This window comes from Stegostoma tigrinum, chromosome 24, assembly GCF_030684315.1.
Source record: "Stegostoma tigrinum isolate sSteTig4 chromosome 24, sSteTig4.hap1, whole genome shotgun sequence".
Lineage (NCBI taxonomy): Eukaryota > Metazoa > Chordata > Chondrichthyes > Orectolobiformes > Stegostomatidae > Stegostoma > Stegostoma tigrinum.
Window position 1 is genome coordinate 20381960 of NC_081377.1, and position 23375 is coordinate 20405334.

At 38.2% G+C, this 23375-nt stretch overlaps 1 protein-coding gene across 19 annotated transcripts in view; it reads left to right on the top strand.

Moving 5' to 3' along the window:
* The window catches only part of macf1a (microtubule actin crosslinking factor 1a), a 545346-nt gene that overhangs the window by 344518 nt on the left and 177453 nt on the right, over positions 1-23375 (top strand). For 15 of the 19 annotated variants that reach the window (XM_059654271.1, XM_059654278.1, XM_059654275.1 and 12 more), the window contains 10 exons: positions 2095-7182; positions 8455-8604; positions 8795-9010; positions 11291-11440; positions 13558-13791; positions 15531-15680; positions 18979-19209; positions 20124-20372; positions 21903-22131; positions 22361-22674. In XM_059654271.1, coding sequence (XP_059510254.1) covers positions 2095-7182; positions 8455-8604; positions 8795-9010; positions 11291-11440; positions 13558-13791; positions 15531-15680; positions 18979-19209; positions 20124-20372; positions 21903-22131; positions 22361-22674 — 7011 coding nt within the window. The remainder of the gene's footprint in view (positions 1-2094; positions 7183-8454; positions 8605-8794; positions 9011-11290; positions 11441-13557; positions 13792-15530; positions 15681-18978; positions 19210-20123; positions 20373-21902; positions 22132-22360; positions 22675-23375) is intronic. The other 4 variants (XM_059654283.1, XM_059654284.1, XM_059654285.1 and 1 more) reach the window with 1 other exon arrangement.

The window sequence follows — 23375 nt, forward strand, 5'->3', positions numbered from 1 at the left end:
CTTTTGAACTCCAGTGAATATAATCCAAACCAATTCAACTCTTGTTTCTCAGTCACACCATTCCAGAAATTCAACTACAAACCTTAATGACACTCCCTTGATAGCACGAGCATCAGATAAGGAGACTAAAATGGCATGTAATATTCCAAATATGGTCTCATTAAAGCCCTGTATAATTGAATATAATTGAAGCATGACATCCCCACTCTTGCACTCAAATCATCTCAGTCTGAAGGCCAAACTACCACTTTCCTTCTCAACCTCTTGCTGCACTTGCCTGCCTACTTTCAGTGATTTGGTCTACAAGGACCCTTGCACATTTTCCACACATCCCTAACCCCCTCAATTAATAGTCATTCAGATAATGGTCTGCTTTCCTGTTTTTGCTTCAAAAGTGGATTACCTCACATTTATCCACATTATACTGTATCTACCATGCATTTGCTTACTCACTCAACTTGTCCAATTCTCACTAAAGTATCTCTATCTTCCGTACAGCTCATTCTCCCATCCAGTTTTTGTCATCTGCAAGTTTATGGATATTGCACTTAGTTCTCTCATCTCAATTATTTAATATATATTGTGAATAGCTGGAGCCTATGCAGTGATCCGTAGGATATGTCCCTGGTCACTACCTGCCATTTGGTAGAAAACCTGTTTATTCCTATTCTTTGTTTTGTGTTTGCCAAGCAGTATGTTATCCATCTGAACACACCAACCCCAAACCAGTGCGTTTCTGCTTTACACACTAATTTTATATGGGACTTTGAAAGTCCAGATAAACTATTCCCCCTGCCTTCGCCCAGCGTTGGTTCTACATCCTTAAAGAATTCCAGTAGGTTTATTAAGTATGTATTTTTTTCATAAATTGAAGCTGACCTGGTCCAATCTTGCCACTGTTGTCCAAGTGATCAGCTATTAAATCTTTTATTATTTTTTTCAATTACAAAAGTCCTGATGACACTCATCCTTAGACAGTATGTATTCAAAAGTTTACAAATGACAAGAATGCTACAAGTCTATTAAGCGTTTTGTTCGGTCAAAACATTACCTGCCACATTTGCTCTGCTTGTTTTTTTTGTGCGATACTTAACCTGACTATTACCATCCCACGACACTACAAGCTCATGGAATACGGATGTTATTTGTTTAACCACTTTCTAAAGTTGATTTATGATTATTAGATGCTTTTATAGTTTTGGGAATATATGTACAGCAAATGTACAAGTATATAACAGTTCAGCAATTTTCAGCATAAACCACAAAAGGAAAATATAATTTTGCAGTTGTAATATCTTAACAGCTCATTAATATAATTTGCATACCTTTTGTGCATTGTCAACCATTGCTGCCTTTAAAATTAAATAGTTAATATAATCATCTCTCAGATTATCAAAAACTCCAGATTGCATTTTCTTTTTCTGTTTTTCAAAAAACTTTCTCTTTTAATTTTTCGTAGTGAGGGATCTAGTTTCCTATAACTGCAGGCCATTGCTTCCTGCTGCATAAGTGCACATACTCAGTTGCCCAGTTTCAGAGACCACTGAAAGTTAGTTCATTTTCACAAAGGACAAGCTAGCTACCCACCAACACCAGAACGGACTTTCAGCATAGAAACGATGTTTCACTCAGTGATATCATGATGCAATTTTTTTGTTTTTTTGCTGTGCCAACTGTAAATGCAGTAATGGAATTGGCACTGAGCTCCCCTGTAGGTGTAGGGATGATTAGAAACAGAAATATTGCTTTCTGAAGGGAGTTTGAAGACTAATTCATACCTATCAATGTAAACGCTTAATATAGAGGCGCTATGACAAAAACTCGACTGATGTGGGGGATGCTAAAGTCAATTGACAAACTGTTATGAACCAGTTAAAACATAGCTGCAATGACTGTAAGTTCCATTTTAAGTTTTGGAGCTTTTAAATGCAAAATCTGTATGATTTGTCTTTGACATTTTCATTTCAAAAATCATTTTGTCAAAATGAATGTAAATATTTACTAGTAAACCAAAAATCACTTTTTTAAAAAAGTGCATATGTCTCAATAGTTGTTTGACGTTCAGTGGCCTAATATGTTTTTTACATTTTCCAGGAGAATGAAACAATTGCAGGCGTGATCGACCTGGGAACAGTAGAAATGTTTTCAATTTTCCATGCCATGCAGAAGGGCCTTATAGATCAGGACACGGGGCTTGCTTTGCTGCAAATTCAAGTAATTAATTCTGGCCTCATAACCCCTGATGCAAATGAAAGTCTAACAGTGGAAGAAGCTTTCGAAAGAGGTGCACTAGATGACCAAACAGCTAAATGTTTAAAAAATCTGCAGACTGCAGTACAGCTGCTGAAAAGTGCAAGCTTTAGAAGTAAGAAGCTTTTGCCTGTTGCTGCTGCTATTGAAGAGAAGAAAATTGATGAGAATGTTGGGCTGAAGATTTTGGAGGCACAGCTTTGTAGCGGTGGTCCTTGTCACCCATCGGTGGATGAAGCTGTGAATTTGGATAAGACTTTACAACAGGGACTGATTAGTACTTCTCTTCATGCAAAGTTGAAAGTGAGACAAAGAATGCAGAAAAGCCTCATTGATCCAAACACAGGAGAAAAGCTCAATCTTTCAGAACTGATTGAACGGTGCATTGTTGATAAAGAAACTGGATTGATATTATTTCCAATAAAACAACTTGCTGGTGGAATGGTGTGCCTGAAATCAGGTAGAAAAGTTAGCATATTCCGTGCTATTCAGGAAGGCCTGATAGATCAACAGGTGATGGTAAGACTTTTGGAAGCCCAGCTGTTTGCTGGAGGCATTGTAGATCCCAGAACAGGGCACCGATTAACAGTGGATGAAGCAGTCAGACATAATTTAATTGATCATGACATAGCCTGTTCCATATTAATTCGCCAAATCCAGATGGGTGGTGTAATTGACCCTGTCTCAGGTCAACGGCTAACACTAGATGAAGCCGTGCAACGGGATTTAATGACTTCAAGAACTGCATTGGTTATATTGCAGTCCCAGTTGTCTTTTAAAGGTTTGCTGTGGCCAGAATCTGGTGAAGTCCTTCCAATGGCTAACGCTTTGCAACAGGGACTTGTCTCCACAGAACTTGCACACAAAATCCTGAAGAAGAGAGCCACAATATCAGAACTTTACATCCCAGAAACAACTAAAGTGCTGTCCTGGAAAAAGTCAATTCAATGTGGATTTGTAGACTCTAAAGTTGCTGAAGTGTTAAAGTCTATTCATATACCTGATATGATACCAAATATCAAAGAACCAAGTACTGCAAACCTGAACAGATTGAATTGGTCGCCAGTCTCTGAAAGCCTGGCAAATTCCAATTTGACATGCCTAGATATCGACAGTGGTACTGTAACCTCTGATAGTCAAGTAGCAGACGAAAAGCTGTTGTCATATTTGATGGCACAAACTTACATGGATGTACACACCGGTAACAGATTACTTTTGGTTGATGCTGAGTTGAATGACATCACAAAAGAAATCATAGGTGCAACTGTGGTCGTGAAAAAGAAAGGTCTGTTGGATGAATGCAATGGAGAGGATATTTCAATGGAAATAAATGCTCCACAATTTGTTGAAATGTGTTATTCAGATAATGTAATGTTAGAGCAGAATGACAAATTAAAAGCAAGTGATGAGAAGAAAACAGAAGTTCTTCATGGAAAGCATGAGTCAAGCTCAGACATACAGATTAAGGAAACTATAATTGGCAAAGAAATAGCAGTCAGTAAAAAAATTGATTTGGTCTTTCAAGAATTAGGTAACAAACCAGGAACATGTGAAGATGTTCTATTAAATAAAGCACAGCCAACGACTAAAAGAAAAAAGAAAATGATGAAGCGTGAGACTGAGAAAGAAAAAAAACAAACACTGGCTAAATCTAAGCCTGTCACTAGTGTAATCATCAATGAAATTGCTATTGCTGACAAACCTACAGAACGACAATATAAACCATCCATATCTAACCAAGATACTGACAATTCACTTTCTGTGGTAACTGCCATGAAAAATCTATTGCCTCCTCAAAGGCAGGATGACATTAACAAAGGAATCATTGAACTGCAGGCAGCTGTACCATTATTTGGTTCAGCAATAGATGGTACAGCATCTACAACTCAAAAGTTGCTTCAAGAATCTCATGATAGGTTTGAACTCTATTCTTTACAATCAAGCTATGATGGAGTTGCTTCTCTCCTAAATACCAGCAAGAGTGAACCAATATTATGTGAAGAAATTGAACAAGACCATCTGAATGAGACAATAAAAGATAAAAGTGAAAAATTGTCTAACGGAGGACAAAAGTCTGAGCAATATGAAGTAGTAGAAGCTGTCCAATACTTAAAACCTGCATTAAAGTCGATTCCAACAGAAGAATTATTGGAAGAGAAATTGGCATTAAGTTGGCTGATTGATCAGCTTCAAAGTGGAGGCATCATTGATCAAACAGGACAAAAACTAGCACTCAATGAAGCAGTGGCCAAAGGAGTGCTGCAAAGCCACACTGCTCTCAAACTGATGGAAAAGCTGTGCATCTTCAGTGGCTTCTTTGATCCTCAATCCTGTGAGACGCTTACAGTAGCTGAGGCGGTAGATGAAGGACTTGTGGATGAACAGTTGATTCATAAGATATTCAACTCTGAGAAAGTTATTTGTGGTGTAATTGATCCGGAAAACTCTTGCATACACTCTGTTCAAGGTGCAGCTGAAGTTGGCCTACTGGATGAGGAAACTGCAGCCAGAATCCTGGAGGGACAGGTGGTTTCCGGTGGAATCATTGACTTAAAGCGAGGCAAACAGTTATCAGTGACTTTAGCATCAAAAATGGGCTTGGTAGATAATGCACATCTGGATAATTTGGCCAAGCTGGAGAAGGCCATTAAAGGAAAGGAATCGGATGAGAAGACAAGACTGAGAAAGTTTTCATTACAACTGGAAATGAATGGCATAGTGGACCCGCAAACAAAAGAATGCTTGACTATTGTTGAAGCAAGAAAGAGAGGTATCCTTGATAAAGCAACCATTCTTAATCTTTTGAAAAAACAGGTGGTTTTGGGGGGGATTAACCATGACTTATCAGGAACTAGACTTGATATAACTGCCGCAACAAATTGTGGTCTCATTGACCAAGATATAGCTGACGAATTAATTGATGTAGAGAAAGCTTGTCAGCATGTGTATCTCCATCCTAAGACAATGCAGCCAGTCTCTTTGTCTGAAGCTGCAAAATTAGGTCTTGTGAACTCAAACTTTGCTTTGGAAGTTCAAGAACTCCAGGCTTTGAGTGGCAGGTTTAAAGAACCAGGAACTTCCAAAAATCTGACTTTAACTCAAGCTGCAAAGCAAGGATGGTTAGAAAAATCGTTAATGGAAAAGGCAATGGCTTCTCCTGAAATGAGTGAGGGAATTGTGGATCCTGCACAGTGTACGATATTACCTTACTCAGAGTTAATAAAAAAAGGAAAAATTGACATGGAATCTGGCAAGAGATATTTGGAGGTTGGATATTTTACAGGAATTGTAGATGATGTCTCTGGCAGGATGTTAACTATTGCTGAAGCAGTAAAAGAAATGAAAGTGGATCCAGTGCCAGCTTTGCGACTGCTGCAGGCCCAAGCTAATAGTGGGGGAATTGTGGATAGAGCTACTGGTAACAGAATGACTCTTGCGAAAGCAGCAGAGTATGAACTGGTAGATGACAACATGCTTAAGACTATTGCTGCAAATCAACTTTTGAATGGAGGAATATTTGATGCACTTACTGGAGACAAGATGCCACTGGTTCAAGCAGCTGAAAGTGGTCTGATTAGTCAAAAGGTGGCCAAGGAAATCCAATTCAGTTTGGGTTTTAGGAATGAATGGACTGCTTCCGACCACACTAGTGCTGTAGAGGCGATAGAAATTGTTAAACCCATAATGCAAAAAACCTCTTTCAAGGAATTATCCGCAAATGAAATGAACCAGATGATACCTCCAAGAACAAATATTGAAGACCCGTTGAGTGGTGAAGTTGGAACAGTCACTTCCAAAAGTGAAGGGCTGTTGTTGCCTGAAGTACCTGAAATGGATAAAATAACAGTTAAAGAAGATCTATTACCTCATACTCGCCATAACTCAAGTTCCCATGGTCAGATAGTCTCTGCTCAAGAAGCTTTGATGTGTATGCATAGAGAGATTGAACTTGGAGATGCAAAGAAAGTGGTTGAAGAGATGGAGTTTTCTGATGCCTCAGAGGAATGCTTAAACATTATGGAGAAAGAACTGGACATTTGTTTGGAAATGAGTGAGTGTCAGAAGTTTGTGGAAGGAAATGATCATAATTTTGGAAGTGGAACGCAAAGCATGCTTTGTAAGAATGTAGTAAGTAAGAGTGATCAAGAAGTCTGTTTAGTGGATAATGAAAAGAAAGAACCCAAATCAGAAGAAAAGGAACAACTGATTTTACCAAGTATAAAAGATCTTCCCAATTATGAGGCCAAGGGAATGAAGGAATTGATAAAACAACGATTGGAAGATGAAATCTCAAGAGACAGTGTGCCTAGACGTTGTAAAGGAAGAGATGCACTTATAAGAAAAAACAAGGAAACCATTCAAAAGCTGGATGATGAAAACTTAACTGAAATGAAGCTTTTTGGAATGGAAACAAATATTGGGCGCCCTGAAGAATCAAATGTAGAAGCAGCAGAACAAGAAAATGGAGAGCCAAATGGACAATTAATAGGTAAAATATCTGAAGGAAAACTTTTCAGTGTTAGTGGAACAGCACTATCTGCTCTGCCCACAGAAAGTATGTTTCTAACTAATGACACAGTAAGTGAAAACTTGATCATGCTTTCAAAAGATAAGCACCTATCTCCAGAATCTCAAGAAATATTCATCACAAAGATAAGTGAAGGTGAAAAATCAATAACATTCTCAAAGGAAGAGGAAAAGACTGAATTTGTTGAAAAGCTGAATAACACTTTAGGCCAGAAAATTGCACCGAATTCTAATGCAACTGATAGAAGTGACCTATTAGGCAACGTTGAAACTGCCCAGATGACCAATGAAAATTTCCTGCAGAAACAAACTGAAGAATTAACATTTATGAATTTGAATGAGCAAGGAGATAATAACAAAGATACCAGAAGCATTGAGGACAGACCAGAAGAGGAACAAAAGCAGGTAACTATAACATAACTATAACGTATGTTATAGATTAGTTTAAGTTAGCTTTATGCTATGTCTTTTCACACTTAGCCTATGGTTAATCAAACTGAAAAGATTGTCTATGCTTGCCTGAGTGTTATTCCCTATCAGGTCCATTAATGTGAAATAATGGACATGAATGACTGACTTCCTGTTATGATTTCCCACCCCAAACTTGCCGAAGACTAGCATATAGCTTCTGCTTAATCTCTCAATGCAGTCTAGTTATATTGATGCTTTTGACATTGTTGAAGAATCATCTCCACGAGATCACGTTATCTCTGGTGAAACTTACTAACTGGTTTTCCAGTTTTCTTGTCTGTTTCAGTGGCCTAAACACTTATGTTTTGATTTTGTCAGGTTGTTCAACCCTCCCCCAGTCACTGAAACCAAAATGCCTGGAGAAGGTTGCTTCACTTTAATCTATTAAAGGAAGTGTGAAAAGTGGTACAACCTGCCTTTCACAAGTGTCAAGTGTGGCCATCTTTTGAATACTACAAGGTCATCGCTGCCCCCTTAGAATATTGTGCTCCTGTGAAGTGTTTTAGGATACTTTATCACTGTAGTGCCCTTAATGTCGGACAAAGTGGTGTTTGATGTGCTGGTGGCATTGAAGGTTAAGGGAAGACTTGGTCAAGGTTGTGAGCTTTTTTTATTTTGGTGGAGATTGTTGCTCATTCATTGGTGTGTGTATATATATATATATAGTACAGATTCCATCTGCCACTTGCCAATCCAAGTAAGGATATTTTCAAGATCCTCCTGTAGGTTCACATGAGTTGTTATAGTTTTGAAATTACATTAATGAAACTATTGGGATTTCCACCAGCTCCTGACACCTTAGGAAGGATGATCATTAATAAAGTAGCACTAGATGATTTTGTAAGGAACTCCTGTAGTGATGCCCCAGACATTAGTTTGTTCAGACCAAATACTAATGTTGACAACAATGTAACATATAAACAAGATGTTTGTGCCAAAGTTTTGGATTTCCATGGTCATTTTTTTTGAATTATAATCAAAACAGGAAGTTGACCTACTAACATGTTTACAACAATGTTGTGCAAAAAAGTTTGCTACAGTTGCCTTAGTCTTCTACTACTTATATTTTGTGCAAATACAGTTCAACAGAAGCATTTTGTTATTACAATAAAATAATTATTGAAAATCAGTGCAAATTAAAATTGTTTATAGTGGATTTGGTTTTAATGTCTAATAAATTTGATTTATTCTTCCCTGTATTGTTAGCTTATGTGTAGTAAACAACAATGCCTGATACATGATGAGAATCTCGTCCGTTACCTTTCTCTTGTACTGGATGTTGAGGTCAGACTGAAGCAGCAGCAATCACCTGTTACTGACATAGCTGTGCTTCGTGAACAGTTCCACTCGGCAGAGGTGAGTATGCTTTGTTTTGTAGTTCAGAGTTACGTTTTAATAAGAACAAATTCTTTCAACATAAATATAAGTAAATTTTTCTCAAACCTAGTTGTTACAAAGTATAATGCATTTTCTTTTGTTTATTTGATTTTATTAATGTTTTATTGAATGGTGGTAAGTTTTGGTAACTTTAACACTGCATTTTCAGAATTTCGAAGTAGAATTGGAGGAACTTTCAATCCTGATTGAACAGGAGCTGGCATCAGTAAATAAAATACTTGAAGGATGCACTCAATATGTGCCTGAACAGTTACGGAAAGCACTTGAGAAAGACTCAAAAAACCTGCAAATATCATTTGCCTCTGTTCGTGAAGTGTCAAAAACCTGGCATGGAACTCTGACAAACATATTGGCAACTGAAAAAGTGAGCTGAATGAATGTAGTAAATGTATAATTTTTAAACCGTAAATCATAAAAAGCTTAACTTATTGTGTTCCCCCCTCATCAATGTGCGTTATCCTTCATCGATCCTTGGAGGCCATTTACTTGCGAAGATGTCAGCTTGATTAGTCTGTAGTTCATCTGCCAGATAACCTGTATAACTATGACAAGATAGCAAAGGAATGCTTAAGTAACTAATGCTGAGAATAGGGGTTTAAAGTGGAATGAATTGTTGCAAATTCAACATTTTATATTTGCAATTACTGAACTGTCATTTAAGCTGACGTTACTCAGCCACTGCATTTCCACATGAGTCAGCGAAAACTTAGGTTGTTGATTTGCTTGCTGAGCTGGCTTATTTTTGTTCTGACTAACTCAGCATGCTGGGTAACATCAGTAAAGGCCATCAGTTTAACTGGGACAATGTGACTGTAGTAGGCCAAGCCAAACACAGACACACACGGGAATTCCTGGAGGCATGGTTCTCAACCTACAAGGCACTCAACAAACGTACAGAATTGGACCCCTTATACAAACCCATACAAAGTGAAACCAGAAATGACACTATTCACCATAACAGACTGGACTGTATAAATTCCAAGTGGAGTAAAACATCATCACTTCATTGGAGGCCTCACCTAATGAAGTTACCTAGCATGGTGATGAAATGTTTGAACAAAAGCGAGCTAGCCTGGCAAGCAAGTCAACAACCTCACCCACAACCTGAGCTATAAATCTTTTTAAAAACTAGAAAGTGTCTGACTAAGTTTGTCTTTGATTACTAAACCGAAGATTGTGATGCTTCACGGTATAATTGTTTTGAACGTCAAGAATTGATTCATCCTGGATTCCAGAACACACTCTATAAATGTATTTTCCTTCACATGGAGGATTTTGTCTTTAGAAACAGAAACCTATCCCGAGGTCATAGCAATTCTCCTCCTTGCCAAATATGTTGGAAATAGTGTTGAAAGTTAGAAAGGAATTTTTGTTTGAACATGATTATAGAAGATGATCAAGTAATTGTTAAAATGTGGTTGAAGAAATGAGCAAATTAAAAAGAATAAACAAAGTTTTTAAGAATGAGCAAAGTGTATATTCAGACATCTTTCCCTGGACAATCTTCAGTTTGAATGTGATCTGCCTAACTGCAGGAAACCGATGAGCATGTTTTCATTGGTACAATTTCTGCCGTCTGATCACCTTTATTTCCTCTCATAATTACTTATTGAAAAATTAAACTTTGATCAATTTTACAACTGCTGGGCATGAAATCTTACATTTTAAACCTGCATTATTGCCAAAATTATCTTGGCAGTTATTCACCATTATTCTTCAACTATAGTAACGCAATATTAGATTAGATTACCTACAGTGTGGAAACGGGCCCTTCGGCCCAACAAGTGTACACCGCCCCTTAAAGCATCACACCCAGACCTATCCTCCTATACCCCCCCCCCCCCCCCCCCCCCCCGAACACTACGGGCAATTTAGCATGGCCAATCCACCTAGCCTGTACATCTTTGGACTGTGGGAGGAAACCCACGCAGACACGGGAAGAATGTGCAAACTCCACGCAGACAGTCGCCCGAGGCTGGAATTGAACCTGGGTTGCTGGTGCTGCGAGGCTGCAGTGCTAACCACCGAGCCACTGTGCCACCCCGAATATGCACTTTTTCAGTGAGAAAATTGGATAATATCTGGAAATGAATAAGTTTTAGAATTCTGGTTTTGCAGCCCCATGGGACAGATTTTAGTACAGAAATAAGTCAAATTCTTTTACATGTAAAACATGCTCATTAGGTGCCCTGAAAAATACTTAAATTGCCAATTAAGAAGCTAATAGACCAGTTTGCTTATCTTTAAAAGTCATTAGACTCACCTGAGTTTGATCAATACTCAGTCAAACTACTGGGCAGTTCATCATGAACAAAGTTGCAGAAGTTGGTTTGTTCGAATGTAGTTAATGCTGATGCAAAATTTATATATATCAAAAGTTGTAGATAAAGCTATCATTATAAATTTTGTTCTGCATGAAGCAATTCAATTGTACATTGCAAATTACATCTCTTGAAATAACTATACTAGAAATTGTGGAGATCTGTCAAAAAGCGATGAGGTAAATAAAACTGCTCCTACAAGACTAATTTGGAGAATGGAAGTCGGAAATAATTTTCAAGCAAGTTATTAAGAATATTAAACAAACCAGAAGTTAAATTGCATGTCAAAGGTATATAGTACTGACAGTTCGCTTTTCTTTTAGAATAAAGTCATCACTGAATATGATCAACTTCAAAAGAAGCAAGGAACACTTCTGGACTTGTTAATTCAAACCACACAAACCGTGTATAAGATAGAATCAAGGACATCAAAAGATGTGATGGCCTTGAAACAGAATCTGCAGCAATGTAAGGTAAATGACTGACTCAAGTTTCAAACTAGCTGGTAAGTAAATAAGTGCAGTACAAAAATAGTACCAATAATCAGAGGAACATTCCAGAAAGTTTGAATAAAGCTTTAATGAATGTACTCTGTATAGGTTAAGTTGGCTTCCCACAGATGAATTCCTCCTAAAATATCTTCCCACTAGAACACAACTGTTTCATGAAGCAAGAGTTCAAAACAATTAATTGCAATGATCAGAAGTTCTAACCCATGACATAGATACCCAAGGACAGGATTCATTCATTAGGCACCTGAAGCAGCAGCTGACACATTTTTCTTCCTGCTTCCTTATTTTCTGTGCAAATCTTCAAACCCACCATCCCAGTCTGATTTATTTTTTTTTAAAAAATCAATAACAAAAATGACTGTGTAGATGCTGCAGATCAAACAAAAACAAATTGCTGGGAAAGCTTAGGTCCGGCAGCACCTGTGGGGAGAAATCAGTGGTAACGTTTCAGGTCCAATGACCCTTCCTCACTTCACTTGGACCTGAAATGTTAGCTCTGATTTCTCTCCTCAGATGCTACTAGATCTTCTGAACTTTTCCAGCAATTTCTACTTTTGTTCATTTAAAAAGGTGTTTGCTCAGTTCATTCACACAATGTGATTTCAAATTCCTTAGATAATGCTACTCAACCTTGGATGTGAACACTTTTTAGTTTATCATTGGTTTCTTGAATACATACATTGCACAATATTCTAACTGATGTCTTAATAAGTAATGCAGAATTTAAGAAAAAAAAGTCATGTTTTTCTCTAATAGACATGCTCAGGAAACACCCTAGAACTTGCTGAACAATGTTCCTCGGAACCTTTATTGATTTTAAATACTTTTGGTGACTTGTTATTGTTTTGAATTTGAATCCTCCTTTAAAAGGACATTCGTATTTCCAATTTCAATTGTTTTTAATTAACAAATATTCGGAAAGCAGCAAAGGGCAACTGTTTTATAACTGGGCGTTATCATTGTGCTGTTCAGATAAAAGAAGAGCACAATGATAACATCTGATGCGCTCCAATTTTTATCCCCCACTATAGAAAATAGTTTAACGGAATTCAGTACCGTCCTTCCGGTTTCCAATCATATTGAGCCACTCTTTTCTTTGTGTTTTCTTGTTATTTTATTTTCTTTTTACCTCAAGTATAATCTTCTACTTTATTTATTTGAACTTAAAGCATTCATAAAATTCTTCTCCTGTTTAAAAACCTGGTTCCATTTTCCTCATTTACATCTTCCTAAAACCTTTCTTTTGAAGGCTTTGAACAGGCTATGTGAATAAGCAATCTATGAATTTTGGATGTTTGCAAGTCTCAAGTTAATTCATATTTTTATTACTAACCTTAAATTTGACGGGTCGTTTTGATTTCATAGATAACACTGGTTTTCAAGTAGACTGCTAAATACAAACCTTAATATTGCAGGTTTCCTACTGTCTGTCTTGCATGGAATGTTAAAAAGCACTCCCTTCTGTTTCAACTTCTCATTTTGGTGTCCGCATGAGCTGTTTTTACGGCTCCTTTGGCTTCCTGTGATACTCAATTCAAATTTCAGGCGATCATGGCCTTAAAAGTGAAACTGTGCTTTGAATTTTAAAGGAAGCCGGTTCTGATGAAGGATCTAGGCCTGAAACGTCAGCTCGTGTTTCTGAGATGCTGCTTGGCCTGCTGTGTTCATCCAGCTTCACACTTTGTTATCTGGCATTCCCAACTAGTTGTGTTCCATCAATGTATTGCCAAGCACCTACCTGAGAGGTCAAGCATTGTGATAAAAATTGGTAAAGCATCATACCACTACTGTATGACAACTCAGAGTGATAGATTTTAGAGATGGACAGTATAAGTATGTCTTTTTGATGCATTACTAGAAGTTTCAACTTGGGTGTATGTAACTCCATTACAATATACCTTTAATTATTTGTAATTGACTAGATTTAGGAACGCAAGAAGCAATTCCAAAGCAAAATGATTTTCATTAAAATACTCAAAAGAAGTTCTACAGCTCTGAAATGTAGGTTATGCTATAGGACCTCAGATTTCAAATGCACCCTAATTTTTTTTTTTTCACTTTCTCCTCCTCTGTTCCAGGAACTGAAACAGTCACTGTCGCACATTAAAGCAGATATTGATGATTCAGCTTTTGATGTTCAATACTTTATTTCTGAACGTGCCCAAGACCTAACCCCTCAACAAAGCAGACAGTTGCTTAGACTATTAAATGAACTACAGCGATCATTCAGGGAAACATCTGAAAAAGTTTTGGAACAAATAGAAGCATTAGATCTTCACCTTCAGGATGAAGAGTCCATGGAGTTCAAGAAGGTTTGAACCAGTCAGCACTTAACTTTAAACACATATATTCAACCTGGGGAAAAGAAAATCATAGTTTCTTGTGTATAATAAAATATTAATACTCGCTATAGACAGGAAAGTCAGAATTTATTTTTAAAATATTACATGTTAAGGGGAGGAAAGCAACTAATAATGTTCTTAATGGTTTGAATCAGTTGTAATTCTATCTGAAAGCATTGTTGCTTATTACTAAAATAACTGCAGTTCTGTTTATATACAAATAATTTACAACTGTAAATACTAAAATGATAGTTAAAAGAAATGATAAACTCAGTTTTCAGTTAGTCAAAGCCACACAATACTGTCTTATCATATCGAAATTAAGGCAGGCCCAGTTTGAACAATTCAGGCCTAGCTAGCTAAAGAACTAAAAAAGTAAAGCAGTTTGCCTTCCATATTATTTCCAGTCAGGTAGCTGACACAGATGATGTCAATCGATAAAGGAGTACAATTAGAAAGAAAGTACGCTAATACCTATTTGATGAGAAATCTGGGAATATTTAGCTAAGTACAGTTGAGTAGTTCAAATGAAAATTCATTGTTCAATGATGGAGTGGTTTGAATGTGGCCAATGTAAATTGGCACAACCAAGTATTAAAAGAATCCAAGAAGTTTGAGCTTCTAACAGAAACCTAAACTCCATGAAATTGACTTTGACCATAAAAAGGTTTATAGTAAAGTAACCAAGAAGTGTTTAATCTGGATTAAGTCACATTCTAATTAGACATTTCAGCATTTGGCAGTGTTTTATTATGTTGTATGGATTACCTGTGTGTGTTTTGTTCAGCTGCAATGCTATCTGTAACCCTCTAACCAATGGTCATTGTGTCAATCTTGTAACCTGTTTTGCCTTGCTTTTCCAGATACTTTTGTTCCATAACTCGCCCTGGCTCACATTATAATGAAGATAATTCTTTGTAGTGGATCTGAAAATGGTTATTCAAGTGTTAACTGTGGTTTTTAACCTGCAAAACCACATGCTTCTAAGTCTTGTCATTATTGTTCAATAACAACTGATTCTGTACTGCTTCTAAAATATTTTGTGAAATTTTCACACTGTAGCTTTGGTACATCCCTTGTATTTGTGTGACACATCCTGCTCAATTTTACTAATTCTTGCAATGGTTGCTAAAGTGTATACAAAAGCTGGAGAGGTGAACAAAATACAAAGTTCCCGTTTGACCAGCTCTTTAAAAGTTCAGCTGGCTCAAGCGATGTTCTTTGCAGATTTCTGAATGTGTAGTGAACTTAAATTCAGATTTCGTAATGCATAAAATTCTAATCGACAGTTAAAGCCCACTACAGTTTCTTTCTATTATCATACAAACTAGTAATATAAAACTTAAAATAACCTGCTAACATAAGTTTTGTATTACAGATCATAAATTAATTATCTTTCAAACATGGTTTTCAAGTGCCTGTGTCATTATGAATTACATTTTTGATTCAAATTTGTGGTTGTAAACCTTTCTATATATTTTAGTTAATTAAAAGAAGCTATTAATTCAGTATTTGTGTCTTCTTAGACACAATCAACTAATACTTAAAAATTGTTTTAGAACTTTTAACATCAAAAATCTGCATAGATCTGTATGTTGCCCCCATGCAGAAATATTCTAAAGTCAATGTAAATTTTACTTAAAACAACTATGCTGAGACTTGCATCGCAGCAGGAATTGGGCATGTAACTTTTTTTGGTCTCCTTTCAGGCACAGCAAGAGCAACAAGAGGAATGCAGACAGAAACTGGATGAGCTCATGACATGGCTGGCTCAGACAGCTAGCAGAGTAGCCAGTCACCAGGTGGCAGTTGGTGAGAGTGATCTGCCAGCTCTTCGTCAGCAGCAGAGTGCAATTCAGGTTAGTCATAGGAAGGTCACACGAATAAAACGTCCTTGCTTTTTGACCACCTAACTGCCATTTTTAAAATTTAAATTAATGTAATCCAAACAAAAATGAACGCAGATCTTGGATGATACATCTTTTGTCTTTGTTTCCTGAAGCTTCAGAGGTTACGACTGTTTTTGTTTCAGCAAATTCAAAAATGGACATTGACTTTCACCGGGTGGTGGGAAAGTCAGTGGAACAGTGAGGATCTGCATGAAGAAGGGTCCTCATTCCTCTCCAGCAGAGGACTGTAAAGCAGTATACCCGTCTCTTTGCTTGCTGTCACACTCAGGACTGCACCTGCATGCACAGAGTTGGGAATCATATTTGCAGGAATGGCAGGATTGACAGTTTGTGACGCTGCTGGCAATATCCAGTTCCCATAGCCTTCCCTATTTGGGTGGCATGCCAGCAAGCAGCTAGTTTGGAGGCAGGCTATTATAAAATTAGAGCCCGTCCTCCGCCACAGTGCGTGTGGGCCTTGGTCCCACATTTTACCCTGACATTGGGCAAGCAAAATGCATGCTGAAATACAGATCCATGCAAACAAATCTGATAGGAAATTCAGGAGAAAAATCTGAGAATGGTTAGAATATGGACTTCACTACCACAGGTGTAGTTGTGATGAGCATAAATGCAATTAAAGGGAATCCAGATTTTTTTTTAAAAAAGTGAAATCTGACCATCACTTGTTGCAACTAATGCCGCAACAATTTTCTACTAAAAAGGAGTTTTATTTAAACTCTATGACCATTAGGATTTTTAACTTAATTCTTTTAATGGTGTATGAGTTAGAGAACTGAAGGAGGCTATTTGGCCTATCATACCCATGCTGCCATGATCTTGCCCCTTACAAAACCAGGTGCTGTAATCTTACATTGTTTCCCTTTGCCATGGACCAAGCATTCTTTGCATATTATTGGTGCAGCTGCAGTGGCTTCTTTACAGTAAACTTTACTATAGATGTGTAATATTTTTTCAATTGACATTGTTTGTCTGAACAGATGTCAATATAGAAGTAACTATATTAGATATCTACAAATGAAAATGCATAGAAGCAGAAAAATTGTTTTAGCTTTGTTACGACAATAGATTTAATCCGATATGGCTGTTGCCATATTTATAAGACAATTAATTACCCAGGAAAACATGGTGTGAAGCTGGAAGAACACAGCAGGCCAAGCAGCATCAGAGGAGGAGGAAAGCTTGACATTTTGGGTTGGGACCCTTCTTCACATATGGGGGAGGGGAAGGGGATTCTGACCTAAATAGAGAGACAGGGAGAGGTGGATAGAAGATGGCTGAAGGAGAAGACTGGGTGAGAGGAGACAGACAGCTCAAAGAGGCAGGGTTAGAGCCAGTGAAGGTGAATGTAGGTGGGGAGTTAGGGAGGGGATAGGTCAGTCCAGGGAGGGCGGACAGGTTGGGTTGGGGGTGGGTGGGATGAGGGTAGGGCTTGAGGTGGGAGGAATGGTTAGGGAGGCGGGGACTAGCTGGACTGGGTTTGGCATGTGGTGGGGTGGTGGTGGAGGAGACTTTGAAGCTTGAAGTCCAAATATGAGATGCTGTTCCTGCATCGTTTGGGCAGTGTCATTGTGGCAATGCAGGAGGCCCAGGATGTAGTTACACCTGCCTCTATGCCTCTACACACGCGCACACGCACGCACACAAACTCCCATCCCCTACCCACTAACCGCATCCTGCACCTCCCGACCTGTCCGTCCTCCCTGGACTGACCTATCCCCTCCCTAACTCCCCACCTACATTCACCTTCACTGGCTTTAACCCTGCCTTTTTGATCTGGCTGTCGCTGCTCACCCTATCTTCACCTTTATCCATCTTCTACCCACCTCCCTGTTTATTTCAGAATCCCTTTGCCCCCCTCCATTTGTGAAGAAGTGTCCCAACCCGAAACGTCAAGCTTTCCCACTCCTCTGCTGCTTGGCCTGCTGTGTTCATCCATCTTAACACTGTTATCTCAGATTCTCCAGCATCGGCAGTTCCTACTATCTCTAACAAATAATTGCCCTCTAGCTTTTTGAAAAAAGTAAAGAACTCTACAGCACAAAATTTAAGTCTCTATTCAATAGTGCTGTTTTTACAGTCATCCTGAATTATTTCTGAGATGAACAATCTATTCCAGAATTGAGTATCACTATAACTTAGTTTAGAAACTTTATTTTCCTTTGGTTGATAATTTAAGGATGAAATTCAGTCCCATCACTCGTGCTGTTGAGATATTGAATAAAAGAATATCTGCCACCTCAAAACTGCATGTAACAGCTGGGCAGCTACCTTCAGTAAAACAACTGTGAATTATCTTTGGCCCTATCTGGTTCCACCCTCTTAACTGCTAATGCCATTGAGATTGACATCAATCATTGGCAGACCATCCCAGCAGTAAGAATTTGGAAATACAAATAATGAATTAGTGTAAGCTTTGCACAATTCAGTGCAAGTGTATTGTTATCATGACATTATATTGGGGATTTCATGAGTGTTCTGTTGTGCTAGAGGCTAGGTCAGGCCACTTTTTTATTTTTCATAATAAACAGACTTTTATGCTTCACAGCTGTAAAACTTACACCTGCATGGAACCAACCTACCTTTTTAAAGAGCTAACTTGAGGATATCTGTTAAGCGTGAAAAGCTGAATTTTGATATTCAGAATAGAAAATTTACAACTAAAACGTGTCTGCAGAGAAAACAAATGGCAAATATAATCTAAGATTTGCACGTGTCAGCCTGAAGGTTTTCACAAACCAATCAAGCAATCCAGTGACCAAAACATCTAAAAGTGCAATAAACCAGTGAAACCCATCATTCATTTGTGAATCATCATTTATTATAGAGGAACTTCCGATAAAGTTCATCAAAAGAGCCAGCAACCACAATCCAAGGATGAAAGAAAGTTTTTAGGATACAGATAAGAAGAAATGTCTTTGCCTTGGGAGTTGAGAGCCTGTAGAATTCTCTGCACAGAAAGCAGTTGCTGCCAAAACCTTCAGTGTTTGCAAGGAGGAGATGGATATAGTTCTTATGGCTAAAATAATCAAAAGAAATGGGGAGAAAGCAGGAAAAGGGCCCTGAGTTGGATGATGAGGCATAATCCCATTGATTGGCAGAGCAGGTTTGAAGCACTGAATGGCTGCCTCCTATTTTCTGTGTTTCAAATTCAAATGATGCAAGCAAGCAGCATACTTAAATAATTTAATTGGTTTTTTGTGTAGAAATGCTATTCTACTGGTTTTGGTGCTGTTTCCTTTTTCAGGCTCTGCAAGAAGATGTGCAATCACATGCCTCTGTGGTAGAGGATGTAAACAAAGCCACACAACGTCTATTGGAGAATCAAGGCAAGCTGGATTCTGATGAACTAGCAGCAGTTGAAACAAAATTGATGGAAGTAAAGGCTCAGCACCAAGTCTTGTGCCAAAGTACTGAGACACTTCAGAAGCATGTAGGCAATGCCTTAACAAAAGCTATCCAGCAAGAAACTGAGAAGGTAATACATTGAACCAATTATGTAGAAGTGGAAAAAACCACTTTTGTTAGGGTGGCAGCAGTCCAGTCTTGCACTGGAAAATGATACTTGGACACAAAGTAGTGATAAAGGATACAAACGTGGTGACAGCAATTTAATAATTATTTCCTTGCTACTTCTTATCTCTTAAAGTTGCATGAAAATTGATAATTTAATCTTGCAAATACCAAGTCTAGAAACAGTAATCAGTAGAATTACAAGAGTGATCTAGATCAGAATGCTGTGGATTAAAACAGGAGGTTACAATCAGTTGCAAATGCCAGATGCCACCAAAATACTTCTGTTTTAAAAAGCTGGCCTCTAATGATCAGACATGGTGTGGACTAATCTAGTGGAGATTGAGACTCTGCACTCAATGGAAGGAAGTCCCAACCTCATTGATGGCCAACCAGTTTATCCAACAGCTCTTGCAGTCCCAGCAGCACTAGAACTGTGAAGTAGGTGTTTATGTAACTGCAAATAGGCCCAAAATGCAGGTGCATTTCTTATGAAATGGGTCATGTAATATTAAGGTCAAATGCCCTGGTGACAAACACAATTGCCCTTGCATTACTTAGCTAAAAGTGTCATGTGGATTACCAATTTTTTGTTTTTTTTGGCATGCCACAACCTACCCTCCCATGGGAGACAGTTGAGGGCAGCCAAGATGGTAGCAAACTAACCGTGTGTAATATTTGTTCCCCTCCTCTCCCAACCCCACTCCTGTAACTGCCAAGAGCATACTCCACTGGAAGCTGTAAAATCGAACCCATGAACTTTTTATTACTATTTCTGTTCTAAAACTGCAATGTATTAAATCTAGAAAAAAAGGACAATTATTATCTTTCATTAAAATGCTATCCCTTTTCCAAATTGACTTGTGTAATTATTTATAGGCTCAAGCAGCCAAAGAATTTGAAGAAAACAAAGGTAAAATAGATGGCCTTTTAAGGTGGCTCTCTGCCAGGCAACAGCAGGCAGAATCATGCTCCCAACCTGTGCTGCTTCAGGAAGAACTAAGCTTAAAGCCTGATGATGAATTGGATGCATTAAAAAATGACTTGCAACTACAAGGCCCGAATGATGTAACGCATACTGTGGCTGAGATGAGTGTAAAACTAAACCAGCAGCAGCAGGCATTAAAGGTATGAATATTTCAGTCACTTCCAGATTTAGAGCACTTTATAAAACAGTTGTAATAAGAAGATCTGTGTTCCTCTCTTGACTTGACCCTTAATATCAGACTGAAACAAATATTGTATATGTGGTAACACAAAACAGAAATTGCTGGGGAAACTCAGCAGGCCTGGCAGCACCTATGGAGAGAAGACAGAATTAATGTTTCCAGTCCAGTGAGTCGTCCTTGCAACTAGAAGCAGCTACAAAATGTAGTATTTCTGAGAGAGAAAGCCCAATAACTCTATCTTCTGGCCCTCATGCCCCCTCATGTAATAATAATATTACCACCTTTCTCGAGCTGCTTCTAGTTCTGAAGGGACTTTGGACTTGAAACATTAAATCTGTTTTATCTCCACAGGTACTGTCAGACCTGCTGGGTTTCTCCAGCAATTTCTATTTTTGATTGTCCCAGATCTCCAGCATCCACAGTTCTGTTTTATCTACTATATGTGAGTTATTTATATTCACAAGATCTGCTGAGTCCAAAGGCAGGTGCTGGTTCAGGGCTCAAAGTACATCTGCCCTGAGGGTGAACAGGCAGTTAGGCTGGTTAAGAGCCTTGTCAAGTAGAGATTAAAGGTTGGTTGAGGGTAGTGCCCCTACCTCTGTTTTGGAAAGCCCCTCAAGTTCAATGCCCTCCTGCTCCAGAGGTGTATCATAACATGTCTGAACAGGTTGTTGTCCGTCTTCCCTGGACTGACCTATCCCCTCCCTACCTCCCCACCTACACTCTCTCCACCTATCTTCTTTACTCTCCATCTTCGGTCCGCCTCCCCCTCTCTCCCTATTTATTCCAGTTCCCTCCCCCCATCCCCCTCTCTGATGAAGGGTCTAGGCCTGAAACGTCAGCTTTTGTGCTCCTGAGATGCTGCTTGGCCTGCTGTGTTCGTCCAGCCTCACATTTTATTATCTTAGGTTGTTGTTAAAAATACCTAAAGGTATCTACTGGGAATTTTCTAATCAGTCCCTGATGATCTCGTCTGAAGGAGGGACAATTCAACTGCCTGTAGGTATGCACCCAGCAACTGCCAGGGTGTGACCAAATGCTTTATTTTAAAGGAGTTCCCATCTGTCCTGTCCACTGTAATGGACTGGCTGCTTTATCTGCTTTCTTGAATGTTTTTAAAAGTGCCAAGAGGGCATCTTCCTTTATGAATTTCCCACTCTGGTACTTGTTACTGACTATTTCCTACAACTGTGTGCTGCCTGAAGCACTTGGATTCTAACCACCCTGAGCTGGGCAGGGACCTTGTCACTGTGCAACTTAGCTAGTTAAAATTCCAACAAGTAACTGTTCTGTCTCTCTGCAACATAACCCACTTCAACAAGGGGCATTTTAGTTTAATGTCTCGTCATCTTTGCTTACTGAAAATCAGGAAGAATTGATCTCATACTTTGATTGGCCTTGTACTAAAGACACCTAAATGTCTGAAAAAGACTTTGGACCATGAAAATTTTAGCTTTTCCTTTTTGTATGTACAATATTTTTCTTACAGGTCAGTCATGAATACTTGTTATCGCAACAGCAAGCTTTCCTATTAGCAACGCAGTCAGCTCAATCCTTCTTGGACAAGCATAGCCATAACCTTTTACCGGAACAGAGAGAGCAGCTGCAGAATAGTCTGAATGAGTTGAAGATACAGTATGAAACAGCAGTGTTGCAAGCAGAAACTCAACTGAAACGTGTGCAGGCTCTGCAGGAAGAACTCCAAAAATTTCTGAAAGGTGGGTGAATGAATCACTTTGCTATACAAATTTCAAAGAAACATACTTTGAATTGAAACGAATTGGGAATAAATTTGCATGAAAAGCTAGTTTTGAATAATATGACTAGAATTAGCTGTAGTAATTGTTCTGGGATTGAATTAATCCTGAATAATTTGAATGGTTTCTCCTTTCCCTAGCATCATGTTTTAATGTTATCTGTACAAATTTATCTTTTTTGTAAAAATAGATCATGGTGAGTTTGAGGCCTGGCTAAGCCAATCTGAAAATGAACTTGAAGAGATAAAAATTGGAGAAATGGACAGCAACTTGTTAGAAATCAGACTGCAGAGACACAAGAGTTTCTCTGAGGATATTATTTCTCATAAAGGGGATTTAAGATACATCACAATCTCTGGACAAAAGGTTCTGGACATTGCAGATGCCTTTGAAAGCAATACAAATGAAAATTTTAAAACCCCAGTCGATCCTTCTGTTGCCAGCACACTAGTGAAGAACAAGTTGGAAGATGCCAAAAGTCGTTATAACACACTTCATTCCAAAGTAAGATATCTTTCGTTTTATTTAAGGTATTTGATGTCTTGTATTTCTGCAATTTTAAAATACACAAGATCCATCAATGGTTAATGCATGGCTATACAGACACCATTGTGGAAATCTGTTTGGTTCAGTTGTCTCATAAACAATACTTGCATGGGACACAGTTTTATTAAATCACCTGTCCGTTATGACTATCTTAACTGATCTAACTTTCTTCAATTATGAACACAGTACTGTTTTTTTAAAAAAAAACCTACTAAATAATATTTTATTTCCTGGGAAGTATAATTGTTCCAGGCTCAACTTCAAAGAAAATTAAAACCATAATAGATTATACTTGACATACTGAGGCAATTGTTGAGCTGTTGGTCATAATTGCATTACTTGATTTCAAAATTAGACACAAAACCAGAAATTGCGAGAAAAGCTCAGCAGGTCTGGCGGCATCTGCCAAGAAAAAAAAAAATCAGTTAACTTTTCAGGTATCATAACTCTTCCTAAGATGTTTTCCAGCAATGTTCTTTTTTTTTCTGAAGAAGGGTCTAGGCCCAAAACATCAGCTTTCTGACCATTTCTGTCAGAAATGGTTTCTGACAGTTTCTGTCAGAAACCATTTCTTCTGATCCACAAAGCCTGCAGATGCAGCTTGAGTGTATCAAGGTAAAACCATTCATTGTAAAATATTAATATGGAACCTTCTTAAC